At 40.2% G+C, this 27,543-nt stretch overlaps 1 protein-coding gene across 1 annotated transcript in view; it reads left to right on the top strand.

The window, feature by feature from the left end:
- Positions 1-27,543, top strand: part of F5 (coagulation factor V) — a 76,331-nt gene that overhangs the window by 4,015 nt on the left and 44,773 nt on the right. The window contains exons 2-6 of the mRNA XM_012187245.5: positions 806-897; positions 10,286-10,408; positions 23,016-23,228; positions 24,430-24,573; positions 27,150-27,371. Coding sequence (XP_012042635.2) covers positions 806-897; positions 10,286-10,408; positions 23,016-23,228; positions 24,430-24,573; positions 27,150-27,371 — 794 coding nt within the window. The remainder of the gene's footprint in view (positions 1-805; positions 898-10,285; positions 10,409-23,015; positions 23,229-24,429; positions 24,574-27,149; positions 27,372-27,543) is intronic.

Here is a 27,543-nt window from a genome sequence, read left to right as displayed (position 1 = left end):
ACAGGGGTGTTGTGGAACCAACCCCCGCAGATACCAGGGATGACCGATCCGGACAGTAGTTTTTGAATCTCGGTTTTGCCATTATCAACTGTTTCTCCTCAGGCAAGTTACTTAAACTTAGTTTTGTCATTTGTTTGCTTCCTATATGAATCCCAGGGCTTTGACTCCATTAGCCATCTTCAACTTCTGGGCAAGAAAGAGTCCATTAAATCAACAGCTTTTGACAGTGTTCTCCAGCAGCTTGGGCTTCCCTGGTGGCTCAGGCGGTAAACAATCTGCCTGCAATGCAGGAGATGCAGGTTCAATCCCTGGGTTGAGAAGAATCCTGGAGAAGAAAATGGCAAACCACTCCAGTACTTTTGTCCAGAGAATTCCATGGACAGAGCAGGGGTCACAGAGTCAGACATGACTGAGCAACTAACACCAGCAGCTTAAAACTGTATATGAATGAAGAGTTGAAAAGCAGCTCACATATTTATTCATAAGGAATTTGGCCATATCTTTAATCATTTAAAATATAAGCCTGAAGTTTGGATTCTTTTTTAGAAGTTTGATCTGAGTAATAGAGTTGGTTAATGCAAGCTAAATTTGTGGGAGAATGGTTATCACAATAGAATATTCTTGAAGACATCAATAATTATTTTATTAACTTCACTTATTGTTCATATTTATAAGACCTGGGGTTTCTGAAATGCAGTTAAAAGATACTGTTATTTCTAGTAAAGGTTTGAGGACATGAGAGATCTATGTTGTTGTACGGTGAGTAGATGTCATATAAAGCCTTTCAAATGTATTTTCTTTCCAGTTCGAAACCTTTTGAAACCTCCTTTAAGAAAATTGTCTACAGGGAGTATGAAGCATATTTTCAGAAAGAAAAACCACAATCCAGAACTTCAGGTAAGCCTGAAATATATTTTTAAATTTTAAAGATAAAACTCTATGGCTAATTTGATATTCACATATATCTAAAATATACATTTAGTGATATTTTATAGAAATGTGTTTTTGTTGTTTTTAACTAGTGTGACTACATAATTTGTAGGGCTCTTATTCATAGTATTGAGAATTTCAAAACAGTGACAACAAAGCATTAAGCCAAGCTGGGGGCCCTTCTGAGCATGGGGCCCTGCGCAATTTCATGGATCACATGCCTATGAAAATAACTGTTTTTAACATTGATTTAAAAAAGCTAATCACAACTTTTAAGTGTTTGAATTTTTATTCATTCATCTAGCAAACTATTAAAGAGCACCTACTGTGGGCTGGGCATTGAAATAGGCACTATGGATGTCATGGTGGACAAGACAGATGCATCTCCTGCCTTCGTGGAGCTTAAGGTCTAGTTTAATGAGCACAAATGAACTTTAGCAAATGATTATTTGCTGGGTCCTGAAATTCATTTAAAGGAACTGTATATGGCTGATTTTTTTTTTTTTTTTGCATCTATCCTTCCCATCTCTTTTTTATTTAGTGTGATATGCATAATAGCTATAATTTTTAAAGAAAAATTTCTTCTTTTCCTCAACTCTTTTTCCATTAAGTAGGCTGAATGAGTTTCCGGGATCTCAAATGTGGTGAATATGGTAACATAGTTCACAGGACTGATAAAGGCCATTAAGAGACAACGTCCTCCAGTTAGGTCCCCCAGTTGATAATTCACACATACTCAGACGGTAAAGCGTCTGCCTATACTGCGGGGAACCTGGGTTCAATCCCTGGATCGGGAAGATCCTCTGGAGAAGGAAATGGCAACCCACTCCAGTATTCTTGCCTGGAAAATCCCATAGCCGGAGGAGCCCAGTAGGCTACAGTCCATGGGGTCGCAAAGAGTCAGACACGACTGAGAGACTTCACTTCACTGCCCCCACCCCCAACCAGGTGAAGACCTGTCATTTTCCCCAGACTGATCCTTGTACATCTTTTATTCACTGTCATGCCTCCTCTTTAGGTCTCTCTTCATATTCAATTTTTCCTAGCTGGAGCCTTCCCTTCTGTCAAAAATCCTCAAAAATCAAACAGGACACAACTTCTGTCCAGGTTAACCACCATCTAGAAGAAAAAAAAGTCCCCCCTTGACTCTGCCTGCCTTTTCTTCCCTCTTTTACTACCAACTTCCTGTGTGATTGGTGCATTTCATTCTCTATCATATGAAATTACTCTCAAAAAAGGGCACCCATGACCTCTGAGATGGGACTTCGCCCGTGGTTCAGCAGTAAAGAACCTGCCTGCCAATGAGGAAATGTGGGTTTGATCCCTGGTGCAGGAAGATCCCCTGGAGAAGGAAATGGCAAGTCACTCCAGTGTTCTTTCCTGGGAAACTCCATGGACAGAAGAGCCTGGAGGGCTACAGTCCGTGGGGTCACAAAGAGTCGGAAACAACTGAGACACTGAAGACAACAATAATGACCTCAAGATACCAGACCGTTGGGTGCTGTCCACTTATTTTACCACTTAGCATTACTAGGACATGTAATGCTCTCCCTTCTAGAAACTCCGTCATTACCTGGTGTCCCAGGTGCCACTTCGTTCTGGTGACAGAAATCGAATGGAAGTGACTGGAATATAAGGAAATGGAAGGAGGAGGAACTTACATAGATAATTCTTTCCTGAAACTTGGCTCCAAATGGGAGGAGAGATAGGGTAGTTCTGGGAGGAAATGAGAGGTTAAAGGATATTTTAAGAGTTTTGTTTCATTTTTAATTTACTTATTTGGCTGCATTGGGTCTTAGGTGTGGCACGAGGGCTCTTTGATCTTCTTTGCAGCATGCGAGATCTTAGTTGCGGCACGGAGGATCTAGTTCCCTGACCAGATATTGAACCCAGGCCACGTGCATTGGCAGTGCAGAGTCTTAGCCATGGAACCACCAGGGAAGTCCAAGAGTTTTATTTTAAAAAAGAATGACAGTGACTTAAAATCTCTAAGTGCCCAAGGGAAGAATCCTAAAGAAAAGGAGAGGATAAAACATCTGAGGAAGAATAACTGAAAGAACCAGCCTCAGAAGAAACAGGAAGCGATGGGATTCAAAGCTGGGCTGGATCGGCCTGAGGAAGAAGAGATACTGCTCTCACGGGGGAACTGGCTGGGGGGGGGGGGGGGGGGGGAGACTAGGTAAGCAACCTTTTATTAATAAGTTTACTAAAAATTGCTTGTAGTTTTGGGGCAGGAACTTAAAGAATCTTCTGTCCTCTATAGACTCTGTAATTTTTTTTTAAAAATAGATCCAGCTTTAAGCTTAGTACGTACAATAAATACTTAAGAACTATTTAATGAAATTAAATTGTAGGTGGGTAAGGGAAAACAAGCTGGGAAACACTCATTATGCCTGGAAAAAGAGAAATTGGGCAGATATTCAGAGTTCTCTGTTTTGTGGCTTTTGCCAAGTGAACTGAATTTGTCTATGCTTTGTTAGCCACTTGCTGAGTGCAGTAAGGGGTAGAAGGACCAGTGCCAGACTGGAGGTTGTCTTTTATGTGATGTGTGAAAAGTGAAAGAAAGTGAAGTCGCTCAGTCATGTCTGACTCTCTGTGACCCCATGGACTGTAGCTTACCAGGCTCCTCCCTCCATGGGATTCTCCAGGCAAGAGTACTGGAGTGGGTTGCAATTTCCTTCTCCAGGGGATCTTCCTGACCCAGGGATCAAACCCCGGGTCTCCTGCATTCCAGGCAGACGCTTTAACCTCTGAGCCACCAGGGAAGCCCAATGTGTAGGCACTGATTATTTTTGAAGAGGAGAATACTGTGGTCTAAATCCTTTGAGATGATTAATTTTGTAGTGATTTCCTGATTCAATCTCATTAGAAGTAGAGCTTGATAGCTGATTTATGTTTAAGCCTAGGACACTTAAAACATTACTTTTCTGTCAACACTTGTATATCTCATATTTGTTTTATGTGAATTCTGAGCAATTTTAATATCTATTTTTATGTAACCTCTTCCTGAAAGCCCAAAGTTGCTTAATAATGAACCCCTGGAGCACAGGGGTTGTATCTTATTCACTTCTATATCCCTATAAGAGTTGCCTGTTGTTGTTTAGTTGCTTAAGTGAAAGTGAAAGTGAAGTCGCTCAGTCGTGTCCGACTCTTTGCGACCCCATGGACTATAGCCTACCAGGCTCCTCCGTCCGTGGGATTTTCCAGGCAAGAGTACTGGAGTGGGTTGCCGTTTTCTTCTCCAGGAGATCTTCCCAACCCAGGGATCAAACCCAGGTCTCCCGCATTGCAGGCAGATGCTTTTACCATCTGAGCCACCAGGGAAGACTCTGTTTAGCTGCTAAGCCATGCCCAACTCTTTTGTGACCCCATGGACTATAGCCCGCCAGGCTTTTCTGTCCATGGAATTTCCCAGACAAGAATACTGGAGTGGGTTGCTATTTTCTTCTCCACTAATAGTGGATACAAGAGGGAAAATCTAGTGTAAACGAAAAGTCTCAGATTTTTAATAAGATCTGGAATGAACACTGCCATTGACTGCATGGGCTTCCCCCCTCCATTGCCTAGTTCTGTGTTCTCTGTGTCTTTCCCTTATTTTCTGCTCCACTCATCTGGTGGGTATGATTCAATTCTAGCCATATGCTGCATTTCTGTAGCATGAGCCCAGAAGTTTTTGTAATTTCAGGTGGGGTCAAGCTACCGGACAGGAATTTTGAAGAGATGCCTCTGCAGTGAGGTTTAGACACATGGACAGGTGGAGGGGCCAGGCTCATTTTTAGGAATCCTGTCTGGGGCTTTATAATGACTAGTTTTGAGTCTCTGTATTTTCAAGGAGGATTATGAAATGTTTGTCCCCCAAAGGAGTTTTATAATAGTAGTAACAATGGGCTGCCCTGCGTTCTGCAACACATTATTCACCTGAGAGCAAGGGATTGGGTTAGCTTACCTCCTGCAGTTTTCATTCCAAAACTGCATGAAATTGGGTACAGGTTGTGCTACCTTCCTACGATCTCAAGACAGGCCACTCTTTCCCCCAATTTGACACCGGGCACCAAAGAAAAGGCAGAGAAGGCCTTAGGCCATCTGGTTTACGGAGGATCTAAATGGCAGCTCAAACAACATTCAGCCGTGTTTGCCTCCATGCATGAAGGTATTTGGTTTGCATTTATAAAAATACCCCTTTGTTTTGCTTTAATTCTGAAGAAGTAGATAAGGAGGCTAAACAAATATTCCTAACCACTCATTGCAGTAAGAGGTTAAATAACTTAGAAGACTTATTCTGGGCATCGGGCATGTGCAGCCATGTGATGCCAACAAACAAATCAACCGAGCAAGGCATCCATGGTAACAAATTGCAGTGGACCATGTGACAGCAGTCAGCACCTGACTTGGCTCATGGGCATTCTGGGCAGGTGGGAGTAGCCAGTGGGGGCGTCTGTTGGGAGCTAGGCCTGAGAGTATCAGCCAGAAGAGAGGGGTCAGTCAGTGGAGTCAGCTATGGCCAGGAGTGAAGAACAGTGCAGACATGGGTACTATTCCAAGAAAGTGAGGGAGCTGAACTGCCCTGCAGAAGGTGGTAAAAGAAAGCTTTGGTTCAAGAGTCTAGAGACCTGAGTTCTAGTGCTAGCAATGCCACCAATCACTGACTGGCCTTGGACATGCCACTCTTCCCACCCGCTTCCCAGGCTTTGTAACTATCTCTCAGATGAGGATTCAGCTCTGTGGACTCCATGGTCCTATGCAGAACTAACATAAAAACACAAACAAAAAGCTTCTGGCACAAGGTCAGTGTAAACTCTAGGACTTGGAGCTCAGGGAGTGGAATAAGACAACAGTGGGTGGAAACATAGGATGACTGTCTTAAAGATCATTTTCTCATTGCTAAGGGAAAATTAGCTTCCTATCGTTGCTGTAACAAATTACCAGAAACTGAGTGGTTTAAAACAATACAAATTTGTTATGTTAAAATTCCTGAGGCCAGAAGTCCAAATGAGTTTCACTGAGTTAAAATCAAGGTGTTTGAAGAACTCTGTTCCTTCTGGAGGCTTCTGGGAGAATTACTTCCTTTCCTTTTCCCGTTACTACTGATAGAAGCCACCTGCTTCCATGGGCTCATGGCCCCTTCCTCCTTCTTGAAGAAGGAGGTAGCAGGTAGCATCTTCTAGTTGCTAACTCAGATACTCCTGCTTCTCTTTTCTGAGGACCTTTATGATTACGTTGGGCCCACCTGGATAATCCAAGAAACGTTCCCCATCTTAACTTCCTTAACTTAATCACACCCACAGAATCTATTCTGCCATATAAGATAGCATATTTACAGGTCCCAGGGATTAGGATGTGGGAGGGCATTATCCTGCCTACTACACCCTCCACCCGCCCCCCCCAAACAAAACTCTGCCACAGTGTCCTCTGTTTCAGGAAATGGCCTTCTCATCCACCCAGCCCTCCAAACCAGAACCTCAGCAGCCATCCATGGCTACTTGATCTCCCTCACCCCCTACTCTATATGCAACCCATCAAGTCCTGACAGTGTGATCTAAACAGCTCTCTAATATGTTCTCTCCTTATCATCTCCATTGTCCTAACCTTGAAATAAGTTACCAACATCTCTCTCCTGGAGCCTTCCGTGTTTAACTCTCAACCTTCACTCTGGTTTCTCACAAATGCAGCTGGTCACTGGTCCATGTTGCACCTCTGCTTCCAGATACTATTCAGAGGCAAAACTCTGAGAGGTCTACAAGGCTCTGTGTGATGAGGCCTCTGATCATGCCTTTGGCTTCACTTTCTGCCTTTCTCTCTTACCTACAAAGCTCTGCCTTCCCGTGGCTATCTGCCAGTTCTCTGAATAGGCCAGTGTGCTGGCACCTCAGTGCCTTTGTACATGCTAGTCCCACTCCCTGGACTGCTCTTGTCCATCCCTTTGCCTCTTTGCCTTTGGGCTTCAGTTAACGTCTCACCGTGGTGGTGTCGTATTGAATTAATTTTCACAACTACACAGGATTAGAAGAGACGGTGTACGTAGACAGCTCACGAAAGAGCATTTGTCCGAGAAAACGCTGAGTGTATGTTTATAAAGTCCCCTTTTTGGACAAGGGAGTCATATAGTAAGGCTTTGAAGATAAGGAAGTTTGTTCTGCGTGCAGAACACCACCTATCGAGGCTGACGTGTCAGCCAAGATATCTGTCCTAAGGGCATGAGAAAGAGCACACAGGGAAAGGGTAAGACAGAACAGTCTCCAGAAAACAGGGCCTTGAGAAAGTAACATCTATATCTTCATATCTCACTTCCTTAGGGAAGCATTTTCCAACTCTGATCCCCTTCTTCCCTCTAAGAATAGCCTAGAAGCCCCTGTCAAATGCCCTGCAGAGAATCTTATTCTTTTCTTTCACAATATGAACCACAGTTTGCAATTAAATACTTGTGTGACCATTTGTTAAAATCTATCTTGCCTTCTATTATCTTTGAAGGCAGGGGGTACATCTGTTTTACTCACCATTCCAATTCTGACACCTAGGATAATGTGAGCACTCAATATTTCTTAAAAGAATGAATAACTACAAGATGCAATAAAAAGAGGTGGTTAAAAGCTTAGCATTTAGAGTCAGACAGATTTAAGGTTAAATTATGGCTCTGCCTCTAATTAGCTGTATAGTATTGGGTGAGATATTTAAATGCTCTGAGGTTCAGTTTCTTCATCTGAAAATAAGTATCTTAATAACAACCTTAAAGATATGCTGGAACGTTTAATGTAAAGACTTAGAATGCTTAAATATATCAAGAGGGACAATTACAATTATCTCCATGGTAAACAAATGCTAGTTGAATTCCATGACTACTGTAACTTCCTTCTCCTGCTCCCGTGATTCCTAATGGGCAGAAGCCAACCCCACAAGAGCTTATGGATGGCTTGGAAGTGAGAACAGTCAACTGTCTGAAAAAGGGCTTTTGGCAACAAGTCTTCAAGCTTTGAAGGACATCAGAATCAACTCAGGAGCACACCTCTAAAATGCAGATTCCCGGACCCCACCTCCAGAAAGACTCAGGTTCACTGGGGCTGAGAGAGTACTTACTTGAGAATCTGCCTTTTAGTTCAGCCCTCACTGATTCTTGATGCAGAAACATCCAAGGATTACACTTTGGGAAACTGTAACATGTGACTCTTCAGAAAGCTGAGTCAAATATCAACTCTTCCCCTAACTCCACAGACAGAGTTGGTCCTTCGTCCTTTCTTCTCCTGTAGCATTTTGCCCGTATCTCAGCAGTAGCCCCTACCATACGTCTACCTCCAAATGAGCCTGTGAGCTCCTAAGGACAAGGACAGTCACATATTTATCCATGTGTCCCCAGGACCTAGCACAGCACCTGGCATGTAGTAAGTGAAGCCTCACTGTTGATTTCTGCACCTCAATCTGCTGTCCCTGCTGTGCTCCCCATCAAATAACTGCTAACATCACTTATCCAGTTGCTTAGATCAAAACCCTTAGGATCACCCTTGACCTCTCTCTCTCAATGGCTACATCTAACCCCTCAGCAAATTTACTGGCTCTACTGTCAAAATGCCCAGAATCTAACCTCTTCTCCCTGCTTCACTGCTGCACATGCTGGCCCAACACAGCATTATCTCTAGTCTATTCCACCTGGTCTGTGTCCACTGTTGTCACTACACAGAATATTTTCTACCCAGCAGCTAGGACAAATCTTTCTTGTGATTTTTTTTTTTTTTTTTGTATTGGGGTATAGCGAATTAACAATGCTGCGATAGTTTCAAGTGGACAGCAAAAGGACTCAGCCATACATAAATGTGTATTCATTCTCCCCCAAACTTCCCACCCACCCAGGCTACCACATCATATTGAGCAGAGTTCCCTGTGTTATACAGTAGGTCTTTGTTGCTTATCCATTTTAAATATAGCGGTGTGTACATGCAGGATTAACTTTAAAACATATGAGACCATGTCTCTCGGCTGCACAAAGCTCAGTAATTTTCCATTTCACTTAGAAGAAAATCCAAAGTCCCTACCATGGCCCATAGGGGGTGACCCTAACTTTTCTCACCCTGGCCACACCAATGGTCTGTTCTTTGGATACATCAAGCTCACTCCTGCCTTGGGACTCTGAACTTACCTCAGGGCCAGAGAATGGTCGGTTCTGCTCCCTGACTTCATTTAGGTCTCTGAGGTCTCCCACCTCAGAGAGATCTGAAGTAGTCAGGTGCCTTCTCTCACCTCACCCTTTCTTGACTCAAGATGGCAGTCTCTCCAGGAATGACAGTGAATCAGAATGGGTGGACATGATCAGAACTATTTCTTCTATTTTCTTTTTTTTTTTTGAGAATTATTTTTTTATTAGTTTTTTATTTTTTAAATTTTAATATCTTTAATTCTTACATGCATTCCCAAACACGAACCCCCCTCCCACCTCCCTCCCCATACCATCTCTCTGGGTCATCCCCATGCACCCGCCCCAAGCATGCTGCAACCTGCATCAGACATTGACTGGCGATTCAATTCTTACATGATAGTATACATGTTAGAATGTCATTCTCCCAAATCATCCCACCCTCTCCCTCTCCCTCTGAGTCCAAAGGTCCGTTATACACATCTGTGTCTCTTTCCCTGTCTTGCATACAGGGTCGTCATTGCCATCTTTCTAAATTCCATATATATGTGTTAGTATACTGTATTGGTGTTTTTCTTTCTGGCTTACTTCACTCTGTATAATCGGCTCCAGTTTCATCCATCTCATCAGAACTGATTCAAATGAATTCTTTTTAACGGCTGAGTAATACTCCATTGTGTATATGTACCACAGCTTTCTTATCCATTCATCTTAACTGGCTTTGGGCCCAAGCCACGTATTTCTACCTTCCCATCCTTATCTGCCTGCATGGAATACAGAGGTAATGAGCTGGGAAAGCCTTCTAGATTGAAGATAAGCTCGTCAGCCTCAAGACTGAGAGGAATGATAGCAATCACCTGTGGGGTTTTCTGCACGCTTTTCTTGCTTAGCAGCTCTGTCTTGCTGCTGCTACTGCTGCTAAGTTGCTTCAGTCATGTCCGACTCTGTGCGACCCCATAGACAGAAGCCCACCAGGCTCCCCTGTCCCCAGGATTCTCCAGGCAAGAACACTGGAGTGGGCTGCCATTTCCTCCTCCAGTGCATCAAAGAGAAAAGGGAAAGGAAGTCGCTCAGTCATGTCCGACTCTTTGTGACCCCATGGACTGCAGCCTACCAGGCTCCTCCATCCATGGGATTTTCCAGGCAAGAGTACTGGAGTGGGGTGCCATTGCCTTCTCCGAGCAGCTGTTTTAGTAATCCTGAATACAGACATATTTTAAATCCTTGTTTTCATAGGACTTCTTGGGCCTACTTTGTATGCTGAAGTTGGAGACATCATGAAAGTTCACTTTAAGAATAAAGCACACAAGCCCTTAAGCATCCATCCTCAAGGAATTAAGTACAGTAAATTCTCAGAAGGTAAGAGGAATTTAACATCATATCCCTCTGACATGGGAAAATGTACAACTCTTTTACCACCAGTGTCAAACATTTTGAACCATATTGTTAACTAAGTTAAGAGAAATCTCCTTTCCTATAACTGGTAATAATAAAAATTGTGCCTTTGTAGATTTCTGAGGAGAAAGTGAGAAACTTCTGGAGTCATCTAGACCTCAGTTTTTTTGCTATGTTCTTATTTTTGAATAGTTGGGTGGGCAGGTTATCTAATCTTTATGAACTCCAATATGTTCCTCTGCAAAATGAGAATAATAATATTGCAAGATGGGTTAAGGCAGGGGTTCAAAAACTTTGTTGTGAAGAGCCAGTAAATACTTTGGGCTTTGAGAGTCATAGAATCTATGTTGCAACTACTCAACTCTACCATTTAGTATAAAAGCGGCCACAGACAATATGTAAATGGATGCACATGGCTGTGTCCCAATAAAATTTTATTTACAAAAAATAGGCAGCTGGCTGGATTTGGTCCATGAGCCATAGTTTGAAACAGTGACATAGGGCTAGTCTGACACAGGGCTACCCTGGCACATAGGTAGCATCTAATAAGTGATATTCGATGGTGATGATGGTAATAGATGTAGTATTGAAATTTTGGACATACTGAAGTGGTTAAGAACATAAACTTTAAAGGCATACTTAGGTTCAAATTCCAGCTTTACAATTTCGGATTCTATGAGTATAGCATCTCTGAGTTTCAGTTTTCTCATCTCTAAAATGGGAATGGTTATACTTATTCCATAAGATAGCTTTGAGAAACAAATGAGATCATTTAGGTAATGTACTAAATATGGTTCCCTGGAACCTGGTAAGTCCCTGGTAAATGATGACAGTGATGGTGAAGATCATGGATATGGTGGAAATTAAAGGGACCACATCAGCTACAGAATGGTAAGTACCTATTGCTGATATTGTTCTGATTATTTCCATTACGTTGATGTTCAGACCACAATAAGCAGAGTAGCGTTTTGTTAGGGACTAATGTAAAATTATCCATACTACAATAGATGTTGGTATAACACCATTTAAAATGTCTGACACAGGATACAGCATGCTTGGGGCTGGTGCATGGGGATGACCCAGAGAGATGTTACGGGGAGGGAGGTGGGAGGGGGGTTCATGTTTGGGAACGCATGTAAGAATTAAAGATTTTAAAATTTAAAAAATAAAAAACTAATTTAAAAAAATTAAAAAAATAAATTTTAACTTTTCATGATTCACAAATCTTTCCCCCATGTATGCCAGCCATTATACCTTTGAAGAGAAGAACTAAGTAGGAGAGCGGTTTACATTGTAGGTCTGGAACTAGACACCCTGTACATTCTGGCTCAGACATTTATTAGCTGTGTGACTTTTGGCAAGTAACTCTACCTCTTTGTGCCTCGTCTTTCTCATCTATAAAATGGAGATTGTAATCGTATCTATCTCATATATGTTTGTGGTCAAGAAATATCAGAACAATGCCTTGCATATTCTCCAGGCAAGAATTCTGGGGTGGATTGCCATGCGCTCCTCCAGGGGACCTTCCCCACCCAGGGACTGGACATTGGCAGGCAGGTTCTTTACCACTGGTGTCACCTGGGAAGGTGAAAGAAAGTGAAGTTGCTCAGTCATGTCCAGCTCTTTAAGAACTAATGGACTGTAGGTTGCCAGGCTCCTCCTTTATGGGATTTTCCAGGCAAGAATACTGGAGTACGTTGCCATTTCCTTCTCCAGGCCACCTGGGAAGCTCTGTATATAAAATAAGCACTTGATAAACATTAACAAATAATAAGCAGTTGATAATTTTATGATGATAGAAGTAATTCAATTAAAATGTCTTTAAATTATAATGTTATAATGTCAATTTTATCTCAATTAAAAATGTTATTTGAAATATGTTCAAATAACTTAATATTTACCTGACAGTATACGATTAGAGGGCTTCCCTGGTGGCTCAGAGGGTAAAAAATCTGCCCACAATGCTGGGGACCTGGTTTGATCCCTGGGTCAGAAAGATCCCCTGGAGAAGGGATAGGCTACCAACTCCAGTATTCTTGGTCTTCCCTGGTGACTCAGATGACAAAGAATCTGCCTGCAATGTGGGAGACCTGGTTTCAATCCCTGGGTTGGGAAGATCCCCTGGAAGAGGGCATGGAAACTCACTCCAGTATTCTTGCCTGGATAATCTCCATGGACAGAGGAGCCTGGCAGGCTACAGTCTGTGGGGTCACAAAGAGTCAGACAGGACTGAGTGACTAAGCACACAACACATATGGATTAGAAAGTGACTTTTTATTTATTATTTCCTATGTAAATTCCTATCAAACTCATCCTGATAATGTCAATGAATTAACCTCCCCAGGACCATTGGCATTATCACTTCATCTTTGGCTTGAGGAAAAACAATGAAGCATTAACTGAAATTTCAGGCATCTTAGCCACTTTGCAAAATTCTGGGTGAGGTAGCACGTAATGGCATAATGACATAGTGAAGAAGAATTTCACCTACTTATAAGTATTCCAGATGACTGCATCAGGAATACGGCAATCCATGCACAAGGGGAGAACACTTAAAATGTTCCAGGCAGGTTCTATTTCAGATGTGGGAGGAGTTAAGTGTTACAGACTTTGTACTCCACCTAAGCTGTTTGCACAGAGAATGAACCTTGCAACATTATGCTCTTTCTTTACTATTTATTTGTCCCTGCACTCCCCTCCTGCCAGAATAATTTATGAGCAGTTGTTTTAAAATGTTCTCACCACTTCCATTGGTCACTTGGTTATTGCCCCTGGTTTCATGAATCTGAGAAAGGTAAACTCAGATTAATGGGCAAAGTCCAATTTTATCTTGGAAATGAGATACAAATCTAGTAAACAGACTAAAAAGATTGGTCTGTCCTTTGTGGTAAAAAATAAAAAGGCAAGCCTTCTGTTCATTTTATTGTGTCCTCTGTTAGAATAAAACCTCTCCTTTTTCATGTCTGACACTTACCCTACCTCTTATAGCCTGCTTCTATGGTTTGTACTATTTTCTCAGGAGTGGAAATAAATTAACCATATGCTGAGTCAACTACAAGAGAATCCAGATTCCCTTATCTCAGAGGTAGATACTTGAGAGGTGAATGGTGGGAGGTTGAAACAATATAAAGGGCTTAAGAGAAGACAGTCTTTGTGGTTGCTTGGGCTAACCAGTGAATGATCCAACCTAGACAGCAATCTTCTTTATCTGGAAATTAATCCTTGAGCCCCACCAAAGATTTGGAGACCTACTGACATTAGCTAGAAGAAAAAGAGCCATGGAAAGAATGCTGGCTTTAGAGCCAGAATGACCCCTGGATTTGAACCCTAAATTTGACTAGGCAATTGCCTGTATCGCTAAGCCTCAGTTTCATTTCTATAAAAGGAGGTAGCAATTCCTCCCAACTAAAGTTATTGCAAGGATTAGTCACAGTATATGTCAAGTTTTTGGCACAGAGTACTCATCATTTTATTTCTACGCAAATGAAATCAAATTCTACAATAGAATTCAGATGACAGAAGGAACTAAAATTGCACAGAAAACTTCAGTTATCCAGAGTGCATAAGGCATGAAGTGTTTTGAGTAATAACATTTTCCGGATAGTTTGAGGTTTACTTTAAGTGTTCAGATACTTTTTAAAATTTGGGAGAACGGAACTGAAACATGTATAATATCATATATGAAATGCCTGAATTGCCAGTCCAGGTTCAATGCATGATACTGGATGCTTGGGGCTCGTGTACTGGGACGACTGAGAGGGATGGTATGGGGAGGGAGGAGGGAGGGAGCTTCAGGATGGGGAACACGTGTATACCTGTGGCAGATTCATGTTGATGTATGGCAAAACTAATACAATATTGTAAAATAAAAAAAAAATAAAAAAATAAAATCACTTTGGATAGAACTCTTTCTAAATGTTATACTTTCCCAGACTTTTTTAAAACAGAAGATGAGGAGTAAAATTCTAATCCCTTCCTAAACCATTACTTCCAGTCTACTATGAGATTTTACAAATATTCACAAATTTTAGAATTGTGTGTAGTCTAAGAGTAAACAGACTCGAAATGAAGACCTACGTTGTCTATGGTGAGTGAAAGTCACTCAGTTGTATCCGACTCTTTGCCACCCCATGGACTACACAGTCCATGGAATTCTCCAGACCAGAATACTGGAGTGGGTAGCCTTTCCCTTCTCCAGGGGATCTTCCCAACCCAGGGATTGAACCCAGGTCTCCCGCATTGTAGGTGGATTCTTTACCAGCTGAGCCACAAGGGAAGTGCATTATCTATGGTATTGTCACAGATAAAGACCCTGAGCTTTCATTCATGGATTTTGTTACATTTATTTTGGTTGTCCAGGAACTTTGTTGCTTTTTTAAGTTCTAGACTATGCTTTAGTTAGGAGATGACTGGAAATATGAGTCCAGGCCAGGAGAGACATTACTGTATTTAGTGTGGAAGTCTCATGATGGCCTTTCCTCCAAAAACTGATGGCATGTGACATAAGTGCCAAGTTGCAGCATGGTGTTTTCAACTTACTTCCAGTTGCATGCCCTCCCCAGGTGTACAACGTTACGTAGGGCAAGGATGGGCAGCTCTTTTGACAGGATAAATTGTGATTTATAAAAATACTTACAAGAAAATTTCTTTTAGAAATGTATTTGATAGGGATATGTTTTTAAACCAGTAAAGAAAATATTAATATCTGCAACTGTACCTGATTTTAAACTTTTTATCACTAAAAGAATTTCAATCTGAGGCTAAAATATCAGAAATTCTGTAGCTAGTACATGCTGAACTGTTTGATCACAGTGCTACACCCTTGAGCAAATTTTGTTGTCCAGTAAGATTTCTGAAGCTGTTTTGGACAGTTCCCTTTAACAGTTTGTTTCTGAGGGAATATTAATATTATTCTTTGACTTATATGCTCACAATTTAAATGTGTGAGTTGCACTGTGAATACTACACAACAAAATGAGTTCTACAACGTTCAGCTATCTGTTGGTAAGCTAATTCCTCAAATAATACATAAACAAGTAACTTTTCCACCAGAGATTGTTCTTTGCATCTAAGTGTTGCCAAATTCTCTATGTGAAAACTTAGTCCTCTCAAATTTTTCAAAACATTCCAATGCTTGACATAATGCAGTCAATTACATTTTTCACTTTGCTCTGGATATTTTGGCCTCCTGCAGATGCTTCTTTGAGTATATAGGAAATATCTGAAACAAATTGTAAGGGCTAATATATTGATAATAATTCTTGTAAGTCTAAAAAAATGTGACAAGCATGCAAGTCTTTCTGCTTCAAAAGACTTTCAGGCCCTGTGCAATGAAATCAGGCTCTTTACAAAATATCAGCACTCTAATTTGCTCAGTGCCTAAATTATAGTCTCTAAAAGAATGTTCCGAATATTTAAGTGCACACCGGACAGTACACTGAGTTTATTAAATGGAGAGGAAAAGCTCCCTAGTGGGTGTCCAAAGTGGCCCTTTATGTAACTTCACTTTTCCAAAGCTTGTACACACTGTTTTACATTTGGAAAAAAAAAATCCTGAGAGTCTCTTGGCAAATAATTAGTTCATCTTGACAAGTGTAATCACAAAGCTGACTATAGACGGAGCAGGAAATGAACAGAATTGAGAAAACTATAAAATAAAAGGTCACCCTTGTGTAAAGAATTTATTCTAGCAGGAAGCTGAACAAGGACTTTTTGTCCTCTAGCATAATAGTCTTTGCTGGATAGTTCTCCTCCTTTTGGTTAAGAGTTTTAAACTTTTTATTTTGATTACAAAGTCAAAGTCAGATTTGCCAAAAATATATTTCATAAATGCTTCCTTTATATAGCCATTTCTATTTCATACGTCATGTTATATACCTTACAAAAATCAAAGATACAACTTGCTTGTTTTATTCTAGATGAAAAGTAAAATAAAATACTTTAAAGTGAAAAGAATTAAAGCAGTGAAAAATTATCCCCAAACTATCACATTCGTAATCCTCACTCAGTTTAATTACAGGATCTATTCCTATATACAGATTTGTTTCAAGATGCCCATATTTCACCTTGTGAAATTCATTCAGTTACCTGAAATTTATCCTGTGTTTAACCAACAAGTGAATCTGAAATTTTCGGTAATTTACTCTGGTCAACAAAGCAGACATTAAAAACCACCATGTGTTCAAATAAACTTAGATATGAAACCCTGACCATTTTAAATTAAGTGTGATATTGTTGGATAATCAGTTACACTGCTCTATCTAGCATGTGTTGGAACCTCTTCAGTGATTCTTAGATAATTTTATGATTGGTCTCATTAGGGATGAACTTATCTGATCACGGTGTTCTGATCATGGCTTCTCCATTGAAGTGGCCCTAGAAGAAACCTAGAAATGAAATCCAACACAATCAGGGCACTTGCTTGTAATCTGCTATTAACTAGGCTGTGAGCTCCTTAGGATCCCAAGCTATCTTCTTTATATTTGTGGCACCTAACCCAGAGCCTGGGACATAGATGTTTATGATAATAATCACTGAACTAAACTGAGAAACTGAGGAACCAGATTAGAAAGTAAAGACTATATGTTATTTTCTGCTTGCTCTGAAACTTACTAAATTTGCTGATTAATATATTAAGAGACTTTAAGAACACAAGATAAATTGTATCAGAACTACGAAGTTCATTTCTTCAAAAGTGGAAGAGGCAATGTCAGTTTAAAAAATGCCTAGGAGTGGGATGCGGAGAAGGCAATGACACCCCACTCCAGAACTCTTGCCTGGAAAATCCCATGGATGGAGGAGTCTGGAAGACTATAGTCCATGCGGTCGCTGAGGGTCGGACACGACTGAGCGACTTCACTTTCACTTTTCACTTTCACGCAGTGGAGACAGAAATGGCAACCCACTCCAGTGTTCTTGCCTGGAGGATCCCAGGGAAGGGGGAGCCTGGTGGGCTGCCGTCTGTGGGGTCGCACAGAGTCGGACACAATTGGAGTGACTTAGCAGCAGCAGCAGGAGTGGGATGGGAGGCTCAAGAGGGAGAGAATATATGTATAATTATGACTGATTCACGTACAGCAGCACCCAACACAATATTGTAAAGCAGTTATCCTCCAATTAAAAAAAAATAGCTGAGAAAGGACATAACCAAAATTCGAAAATATTAGCACAGGTTGCCATAACACTGATTAAGTGCCAGATATTTTGCATGTATTTTTCAGTCCTCAGAACCCATCAACAAAGAACTATTATTGCTACAAAATGATTACATTAAGTTATGAATGAGAAAACTAAGGCTGCAATTTCCCCAAATTCAGACAGCAAGTGGTGCAACCAAGATATTTCAAGTCTAGCTCCTAAACTATTGTATTTTCTCCCATAACCTAGCAGGGAGATGATACCATTAATCATATAATTTCACAAATATTTTAATTATAGTGTCATCATAATTTTAATTAAGTATTTGTGAAATTATATGATATATATCAGAGATCATGGAATGAATAAGCTGAAATATAGGTTGATATCTGAAGTTTGAAATATGTTTATCCAGAGAAAGAAAGGAAAAACCTCAAAAGTTCTCTCTCACCCTACAAACAATATCACATTTTATCCTTTCGAGAGCTTATGAATGCCATTTTCCACTAGAGAAATTCATACAGTAGAATCACAGTTGGAACAGTGGAAGCATTATGTCCAGAAACTTCATTTTTTCACTTCATGAGGTCACAAAGCATGAAGCATTGAATAAGGGTCATCATGCTTGATTCAACATAGTGTCAGTCAACAACTTGCCATGCAAATTCCGGTCAATAGACAAAGTTTGACCTGAGATGGCAAATCTCCTTATCAGTCCTGGTTGAGCTCTGTTACCAAAGCTGTTTTGCAACTTTCCAGAGGTAGTTCACTGTGTTCGTTAGCAGAGACTCTTCCCCATAAAGTCTTTTTTTCTTTTGGCTTTAGGCTGGAATAATATGATTACTCACAGGAAGCTATTTCAGCATTTAACATTTCTCAACTCTTGATAATTTTAACACTTACATCCTTTTTATCAACAGAATGAAAGTTCAACCTATTAAATATTGGTTATCAGTGTCAAAAGGATATCCTTTGTGGGGAGCGGGGGCAAAAGATACAAGAGTCCTATGTTAAGCTTTTCACTAGCACAAGGGTCACAAACATAGATGCCAACAGCAGCAAGGAAGGAAATTCAATGAAAAACTGAGTCCAGTAGAGACTGGTGATCAGATAGCCAGTGTCCAACTGCAGGGGGCAGCCAGGACTCAGATCCAGCCAAATTCTATGCAGAAATTTGTCCCACTGTCACCTTGATCTCTAGGTTTTATTTGTTGTTATCCCTTCTCCAGGGATCTTCCCAACCCAGGGATAAAACTCAGGTCTCCCACATTGCAGGTGGATTCTTTACCAGCTGAGCCACCAGGGAAGCCCAAGAATACTGGAGTGGGTATCCTATCCCTTCTCCAGCAGATCTTTCTGACTCATGAATCAAACTGGGGTCTTCTGCATTGCAGGTGGATTCTTTACCAGCTGAGCTACCAGGAAGTCTCTATTCTTTAACAGAAACAAGCAATCCAGATTCTTACATAATATCTCCATATAGTTAAAGTTGATATCTGATTTGTTTTAACACTATGGAATTTTAACAGATGTACACATGAGCTTAGACTTGATGATCTTGCTTCTAGCCCATAGGAACCTTAAATCTTAAGAGTTCAATACATTCATTGATCACCTTCTCCATGCCAGGTACTATAAAAGCATCAGAGATACTAAAAGAAGTATAATCCAGCACCTGTTTTGAATTGTTCATATTCTAGTGATAGAAATGTGCATGGTACAGTTAATTATTTTCTATTAGGAAAAGAGAAATTAATCATATAATTATACATATATTTAATGATAAATTGTGATGAGTGCTATAAAAGAAAAAAAGACACAGTACAATCAGAAATCTAGGAAGAAGCAAGCTTACATTTAAGTTGACATCTGAAGGATAAGCGCATATTTATCCAAAGAAAGAAAGGGAGGAAGAACATTCTAGGCAAAGGGAATAATATCTGCAAAGATTCTGAGCTAGGACATGATTTGGCATGTCTGGGAAACTAAAAGACGGTCCGAGTGTGACTGATACACAGTAAGCAAGGAGCAAAGTCACACATCTTGAGCATGGAGAGAAAAGAGGGCTAGATGATAAATGGACCTGTGGTTGCTGTTAGGGATTTTGATAAATAAGAGGTCATTGTCAGGATTTTAAGCAGGAACACGGCAAAGTAAGATCTGTGGTTTTAAGGGATCCTTCTGTGTACAGGCTGGGAAATAGATTGTGGGATTCCTCTTATGCCAGAATCCCAGTGACCAGTTAACAGGCTAATTCTCAAGTCTAGACTTGCCCTACAGTGATGGCTGTAGAGAGACACAGAGAAAGTGCAAACTTGGAGTATATTTTAGAGATAGTACATTGCTGTGGATTATAAAATATGCACAACATAGAGGTATAAAGGGAGATGTTACTGGATAGGCGGACTGGGTAAACTCATGAATGATTTCAGCTGCCTTAGCAACACACTTAGTCTTTATCCTGTGGGTAAGACAAAACCCTTTAAAGTTTGATGGAATGAGTTGACACAATTGGATTTGTGTTGAGCTTATAGTAACTGATTCAGTTTCCTGTCTTCAAAACTTTATGGTCCATCCACAACTAGTCTTTTTTTCCCCTCTATGACATAAGCTTAATCACCAACAATAACTGGCAGCTTCTGAGGATATTAAAGTACATCTGTATTTCTTATCTCTAAGGCAAATGAAATCATGACTATGATATTATTTCATTTGGTTGCACTATCTTTCATACATTGAATGGTGTCCTGTGGACAGTGGGTCAGTAAATCTAGATATAACTACTCAACTCTTCTATCTTATGATTTCCATGCTTAGAAGCTCAAGTGGTACAGCAGTACATGCTCCTGCAGCAGCTGAATGTCCCACTGCTGAAGAGCGCAGATGCTGTTTCCCACACCCATCTGGCGAGCCCAAATATATGCTGATTCCATGCAAATTCACATGAGGAAAGCAAAACATAGAGACAGAAAGCAAATCAGCAGTTGCCTGTGTCCAGAGAGTAGGGGAAGGCATTGACTACAAATGGTACATGGAAACTTCTTGGAGTGATGGAATTGTTCTGGACCTCCACAGTGATGGTAGCTATAGAACTGTACATATTTATCCAAATTTAGCAAATATTGTACTTAAAATTGGTGAATTGCATTGTTTGTAATTTATACCTTGGTGAAGATGATGAAAGAGTGAGGGAGAGAGAGAAGGGGGGAGGAATAAAGAAGAGAAGAAAAGGAACAGGAAAGGGGGAGGGGAAGAAAAGAAATTAACCATTTGTTTTCCCAAAGTACAGCCATTTCAGTTAGAGTAGTTTCCACTGGCCTTTTGCTCCATCATGTTAAACATTTTAGCCCTTTTCTCTGATCCTTAATTTCTACTCACATTTACACTCTAATGGTCTTACCTTCCACCTCAAGGAATTTATTGACTGTTGTACTAAACAAAGATAACTGAATCCCAAAGAGAAATTCTGGTACCAGTCGATGATGTGAAACTGTCACCTAATTAAATGAGGAATTCCTCAGAAGAAACTGCTCTTCCCTCTTGCTGTCCGACATCTACCTCTGCCTTTCCTGTCCTCACTTGCTTCATCTCTAGCCACATCTTCCTTTTGTTGCTGAAAACGCCACCCAGCCTCTGCTCTGCTTTTACTCTTGAGCATCACAGTTCCCTTTCTTCAATAAGGAAGACCATTTCTACATCCTCCCCCATCTCCCACCAGTATGGAACATTAAATACACATGAAAGTCTTACTGGTGGGCCTTCTAGATACACAAAGGACTGAAGTAAAGCATGTAAACTTCAGAGGGTAGATATATTTCATAATCACAAGAACAACTCAACTGCTAGACTCTGAGACTCCGGGGAAAGAACTGGGATAATCAGATGATAGAGATGTGATAAAAGGGCTCAGAGTGGCATTAGTTGGAAAGAAGACACGAAACACAGAGTGAAACAGTGTATAAGTAGATGTGAGTGTACTTACAACCCATGCTAACAGGCAACTGAATATATCTTACTTATGGACTGGGAGAAAATATTTGCAAAAATATCTGCAATCTCCAAAATGTATAGACAGCTCATACAACTCAATGACAAAAAAAAAAAAAAAGAAAGTCAAAAAATGGGCAGACCTAAATAGACATTTTTCCAAAGAAAATGTACAAGTGGCCAATAGGCACATGAAAAGGTGCTCAACATCACTAATTATCAGAGAAATGCAAATCAAAACTACAATGAGCTATCACCTCACCAGAGTCAAAGTGGCCATTATCAAAAAGTTTACAACTAACAAATGCTAGAGAGGGTTTAGAGAAAAGGGAACCCACCTACACTGTTGGTGGCAGTGTAGACTGGTGCAGCCACTATGAAACACAGAACAGAGGTTCCTCAAAAAACTAAAAATAGAGTTGCCGTATGATACAGCAATCCTACTTTGGACATATATCCAGATAAACTCTAATTTGAAAAAATACATGTACCCTAATATTCATAGAGGTACTATTTGCAATACCCAAGCCATGGAAGCAATCTAAATGTCCACTGACAGAACGGATAAAGATGAGGTATATATACATCTATCTATCTATACATACATACAATAGAATACTGCCCAGCCATAAAAAAGAACGAAAGAAAGTCATCAGCAGAAACATGGATGAACCTAGAGATTATCATACTAAGCGAAGTAAGTCAGACAGAGAAAGACAAATATGATATCACTTGTATGTGAAAATCTGAAATATGCAAATGAACATTTTTACAAAATAGACTCACAGACAGGAAACAAGCTTATGGTAACCAAAGGGGAAAGAGAGTGGGAGAACAATAAATTAGGAGTTTGGGGTTAGCAGATACAAACTACTATATATAAAATGAATATGACAACAAGGTCCTACTGTATAGCACAGATAACTATTTTCAATATCCTTAATAAACTATAATGGGAACTAATATTTAAAAAGACATACATATGTAATAGAATCATTTTTCTATTCACCAGAAACTAACATAGCATTATAAATCAACTATACTTCAATAAAAAATTTAAGAATTTTAAAAATATTGGCTGTCTTGTCTAGCATCATAGAGAAGATACAGCCCATCCTCATATTCTATGATGATTTCCTGATCAAAGGTTACTTACTTCTTTGATTAAATTTAAATAATAATTATTTAGACACACTGAAAAATTAACTTGCTAACCTTTAAATAATGTACAAGTAAAATTTCTTGTTCACTTCAGATCACCATAGACTCAGAGTTTTTATAATTACATAGACATAGAAGTGGATCTAAGTGAATCTTTCCACATAATGAAGGTTTACTATAGAAAGGCACAAACATCTTCATTGAAAGCTTATGTTCCTGCAGATTTGAGAGTAGTGCAAAAGTCTCAGAAACTCTTCAGATGTTCTCATGGCTTTTACTTCTCCAGGTGCGTCTTACTCTGACCACACACTCCCCATGGAGAAGATGGATGATGCTGTAGCTCCAGGCCAAGAATATACCTATGAGTGGAGTATCAGTGAGGACAGTGGGCCCACCCACGATGACCCTCCATGCCTCACACACATCTATTACTCCTATGTAAATCTGGTAGAGGACTTCAACTCTGGATTGATTGGACCTCTGCTTATTTGTAAGAAAGGTAAAAAAAAAATTCAATGACAACAAAGATGTTGGACTGGTAAGGAGCACTGTCATGAAATGAGATTGGAAAGTGCCTTGGAATCTTTTCATAAATTAAGAGAAGGGTGCAGAAACCAGATCATTGTTTGACACTGGTATTGGAAGGGTGGAATCTTCTCTTTCTTCAACCCTTCCTTCATCTTGGTCCTGGGAGTCTCTCCCAGGTAAATCTTTGTCTGAGAGTGTGTTCTGCTGCCATGCCCATATGATTTGTAACATTTACCTCAAGGCCAACTCTTTCCGAAAGTATACAGCAGCCTATATACTCTGCTGAGAGTCCTTGGAAAGAATTTCAATTAATATACCTGAGGTTTGGGTTGGTAATTTGGTCTATAAATACACAAAACTCTAAGTTTCTTTCTTGTAAACAAGCTGAACACTTTGGGTGGTAGGTTTTGAACACACTCAATTGACTATAAGAAATTTCATTGGCTGGGCTTCTTAAGGAGTAAGCTTGGATTATTTTACCCCAAAGATTTTATCCCATCCCATTTTATTTTATTAAAATAAACAACCACAACAAATTTCACTGTGGAAAACAATATGATGGATTCACCATCTGTCTATCCATATACACATACCAAACCTATATAACATTCCTAATTCATTTATTCAGTACACAAATATATATTTTCATTGCAGAAGATACTATCATGACACTGAAAAAGATTTTAAACTTATAAAAGTCTCTTATTTCATTTTATTATCAGCTGCATTTTTCTCCTCATGAGAATAGATTAATCTTGACCCTCTCAACCAATCCCCTATGTCTCATTACAGATACTAGCAAGATGACTCTATTAAACTTAGAGTGTGATGCTTTTACCAGATGAGCTATGGGACCTATATATTGATTTATTGACACTGGAAGAAATGGCTACTTTACTAAAGTCTTGACAGTCATCAAATGTTTTCTCTCTGTGTCAGATCAAATTTACCTTTAAAGTCCCATTCCTCAAGGCTATCAGATGTCAGAGGAAACAGGTGGTACCAGGATTTTAATAAGCATTCAATCATTATTACTTGATAGATGCTATTTTTTATAAGAATGTCTCACAGTAGACATCGGTATGATTGGCTGCTTATCTAAAACACTGCCATCTAGGAATAGCTAAAGTCTTCTAACCTGGATGTTATTAAAACTATGTCTTTTTTCACAGGCGCCCTAACCGAGGATGGAATTCAGAAAATGTTTGACAAGCAACATGTACTGATGTTTGCTGTGTTTGATGAAAGTAAAATCTGGAACCAGACATCATCCTTAATGTACACAGTCAATGGCTATGTGAATGGGACGATACCAGGTAATACACAGGCTGTGTTGAAAAACTAGTTGAAGCATTGGTCCCGTTGTTTCGCTAAGGCCCTAGGGAAGTTGACTATACTATTTTTTTTAACTTCTGATCTGAAAGGTCATGTAATCTAGTTTAGTAGTTCTCAAGATTTTATCATCCTATTAAAAAAAAAAAAGCAAACAAAAAAACTAGCAAGTACAACAGACAAAGTAGAAGCTAAGAGAAGCATGTGATCTTACTAGATATGCTCTGAGCAGGTTTCACCTGCATTTCCAAGAAGACCTCCAGGATATCACCTTGGTCTTCTTCAGTGAATTGTGTGGTTCCTGCTGCACAGTGACCATACTTCCTCCAGAGAGGAAGCCTTAGAGGACAGAATTCAAGGTCAGTCCCCAGCAGGAAAAGTCATGCAATGAAGACACAGTGAAGATGACTAGGCGACTAGGAGGAAGATCCAGTATATGAACATACTACCAGCATTGCGAAAGACAATGAATGAGTAATATTCAGTGACATGTGGGATAGTTTTCTCTTCATTTGCATGTAGACTCTTATGAAAAAGCAAAATTATAACTATTGTTAAGAGAAAAAAAAATTGACCCTCATCTAAACCACCTCTGCTTCTCTTCTGATAGAAATGACCTAGAATCAAAGATCCTGTGGAGGAAAAATGGGAGAAGTGAACATATTACTTTATTAAATAAACTATGTTTCAAAGCACTAAGCTTCTCAGAAGCTACTCTCTATATCTGGAAATCACAAACGGCTTCTCTTACTAAAAATAAAACTTGTCAAGAGTTGAGGTCTGGATATTGCTTTTAAATTGTGTTCCATTTCATTTGATTCCATCTTCCCAGTCAGGTCTTTATACTCATGTGACCCTGGGTTTTGATTCAGAGTTTAAACTTAGTTAACTGAGCACATCTGACCTCACACCTTGCTCACTTCTCTACCTTAGTGTCGGGTTTTTTGGCAGTTAACTGTCTCAATGTACTTTCTTACAAAAATGGGTTAATCATCTATCCCGGTGCAGAGGGTACTCAAGAATGTTTTTTTACAGATAACATAGCATGTCTAGTACTATGGGCCTTAAGGGGAGTGGTAAAAAGAGAAACTGTATCTGTGTCCTGGAAGAGTAAATTGTCTGTGCAAATGCAGAGAAGCCAAAGTAACCCATATGAAAAAAATAGCAATTAATAACTCTATGTGGGCATAGAACTTAAGAACTTATAGTTGAAAAAGAGAGTAGTTGGGGTTAAGAAGGGCAACATAGAGAAATGTCATTAGTAGAAACAGAAAAGTTAATGCTTGTTAAACTGCCTTATGGAGCAGTATAAATTGAAAAACGATGATAAATGCCAGCACAGATATATAAAAGGCTCAAACCAATGTGAGCATTGATTTGAGACGGATAAATTCCTCCACCAAAGCCTCCTACCTTCCAGCTTCTTGTTCTCACCCATGATACCAGGAAATGGTCTTGTTACAATGGTCTAAAACAGACAAGCCCTCAGCCCCTCTTTGTGTGAGGGACTGAATCATGGCCCCACAATCTAATATCAAGTGATTATAGACCTGAAATTTAAAACCCAAGCCAAGGATAGATGCCAAGGTTGGAATCTCCTGCAGAGCAAATTAGCATTTTCACGGTCACTGTGGAGCAAAGAAGGAGCCAAACAGCTTTTGTAGTCAGTTCTCATTACTCCATCCATGAAACGCTCCCAACGACCCAGCATAATGAGGATTTACCCACTGCATATTAAGGAGATCCTATAACCCACAGAGTAACTCATTGCCTTGTCATTAAAATAATCAATCAGTGGGTAAAGAAACAGTGCATGCTTACTAAGTCACTTCAGTCGTGTCTGACTCTTTGTGACCCCATGGACTGTAGCCCACCAGGCTCCTCTGTCCATGGGATTTTCCAGGCAAGAATACTGGAATGGGTTGCTGTGCCCTGCTCCAGGGGATCTTCCCAACCCAGGGATCAAACTTCTATCCCTTACGTCTCCTGCATTGGCAGGCAGGTTCTTTACCACTACTAAGCACCACTTGGAAGCCCAAAGAAACAGTATAAACTCCTTAAAGTATCTTCACTTAAACTTGACCCCTAAACTCAGCCCTATTGGAGGTTTGGCCCTTAAACTCAGCCCTATTGGAGGCTCTGGCAACTCCAGCTGAGCCCAGGTTGGTTGTAGAGTGACCAACTACTCAAGCTTGCCCAGGACTTTCTCAATTCTAAAATTGAAAGTTCTGTATTCTGGGAATCCCTCTGTCCTTGGTAAACCAGAAGTGTTGGTCACCTACTTGCCTCTCTCTTTGGATCTTGGCAGTCCCTGTGTTTCTGAGCTAACATCCTCCATCTCTGGGCTCTTAGTACCACTTATTGCAGTGAGTTGTGACTGTTTGTTTGCTCATGACTCAGATGTCTGCTTTTCTAGGGAAGGTACCGTAGTGGGAGTGTTTATACCCCCAGAATCTTGCATAAGGCCTGATGCAAAGCAGATGCTCAAAACGTTTCTGGTGAGTGAATTCTTTTATCACAGACTGCTGATGACCTGTATTGGCCCCCATCTCTCCCTCAGATATAACAGTCTGTGCCCATGACCACATCAGCTGGCATCTGATTGGAATGAGCTCTGGGCCAGAACTGTTCTCCATCCATTTCAATGGTCAGGTCCTGGAGCAGAACCGTCGTAAGATCTCAGCCATCACTCTCGTCAGCGCCACGTCCACAACTGCGAACATGACCGTGAGCCCTGAGGGAAGGTGGACCATAGCTTCTCTCATCCCCAAACATTTTCAAGGCAAGAAATTCTTCCACAAGTCTTGCTTATGAATGCAGGATCCTTCTTTCTTCCTACCTAGGCACTCACTCTCTCATTCTTTCTCCTTACAAGCTGCCCACGCTCCAGACATAACATTTCTTGGTCCTCAGAAACAAAATTTAGATACTTTGCTCTTAGACTTATAGCTTGT

This window comes from Ovis aries, chromosome 12 (genome assembly GCF_016772045.2).
Source record: "Ovis aries strain OAR_USU_Benz2616 breed Rambouillet chromosome 12, ARS-UI_Ramb_v3.0, whole genome shotgun sequence".
In the NCBI taxonomy this organism is placed as follows: Eukaryota; Metazoa; Chordata; class Mammalia; order Artiodactyla; family Bovidae; genus Ovis; species Ovis aries.
Note: the sequence above shows the minus strand (reverse complement) of the source record. Positions and strands in the feature narration are given on the sequence as shown.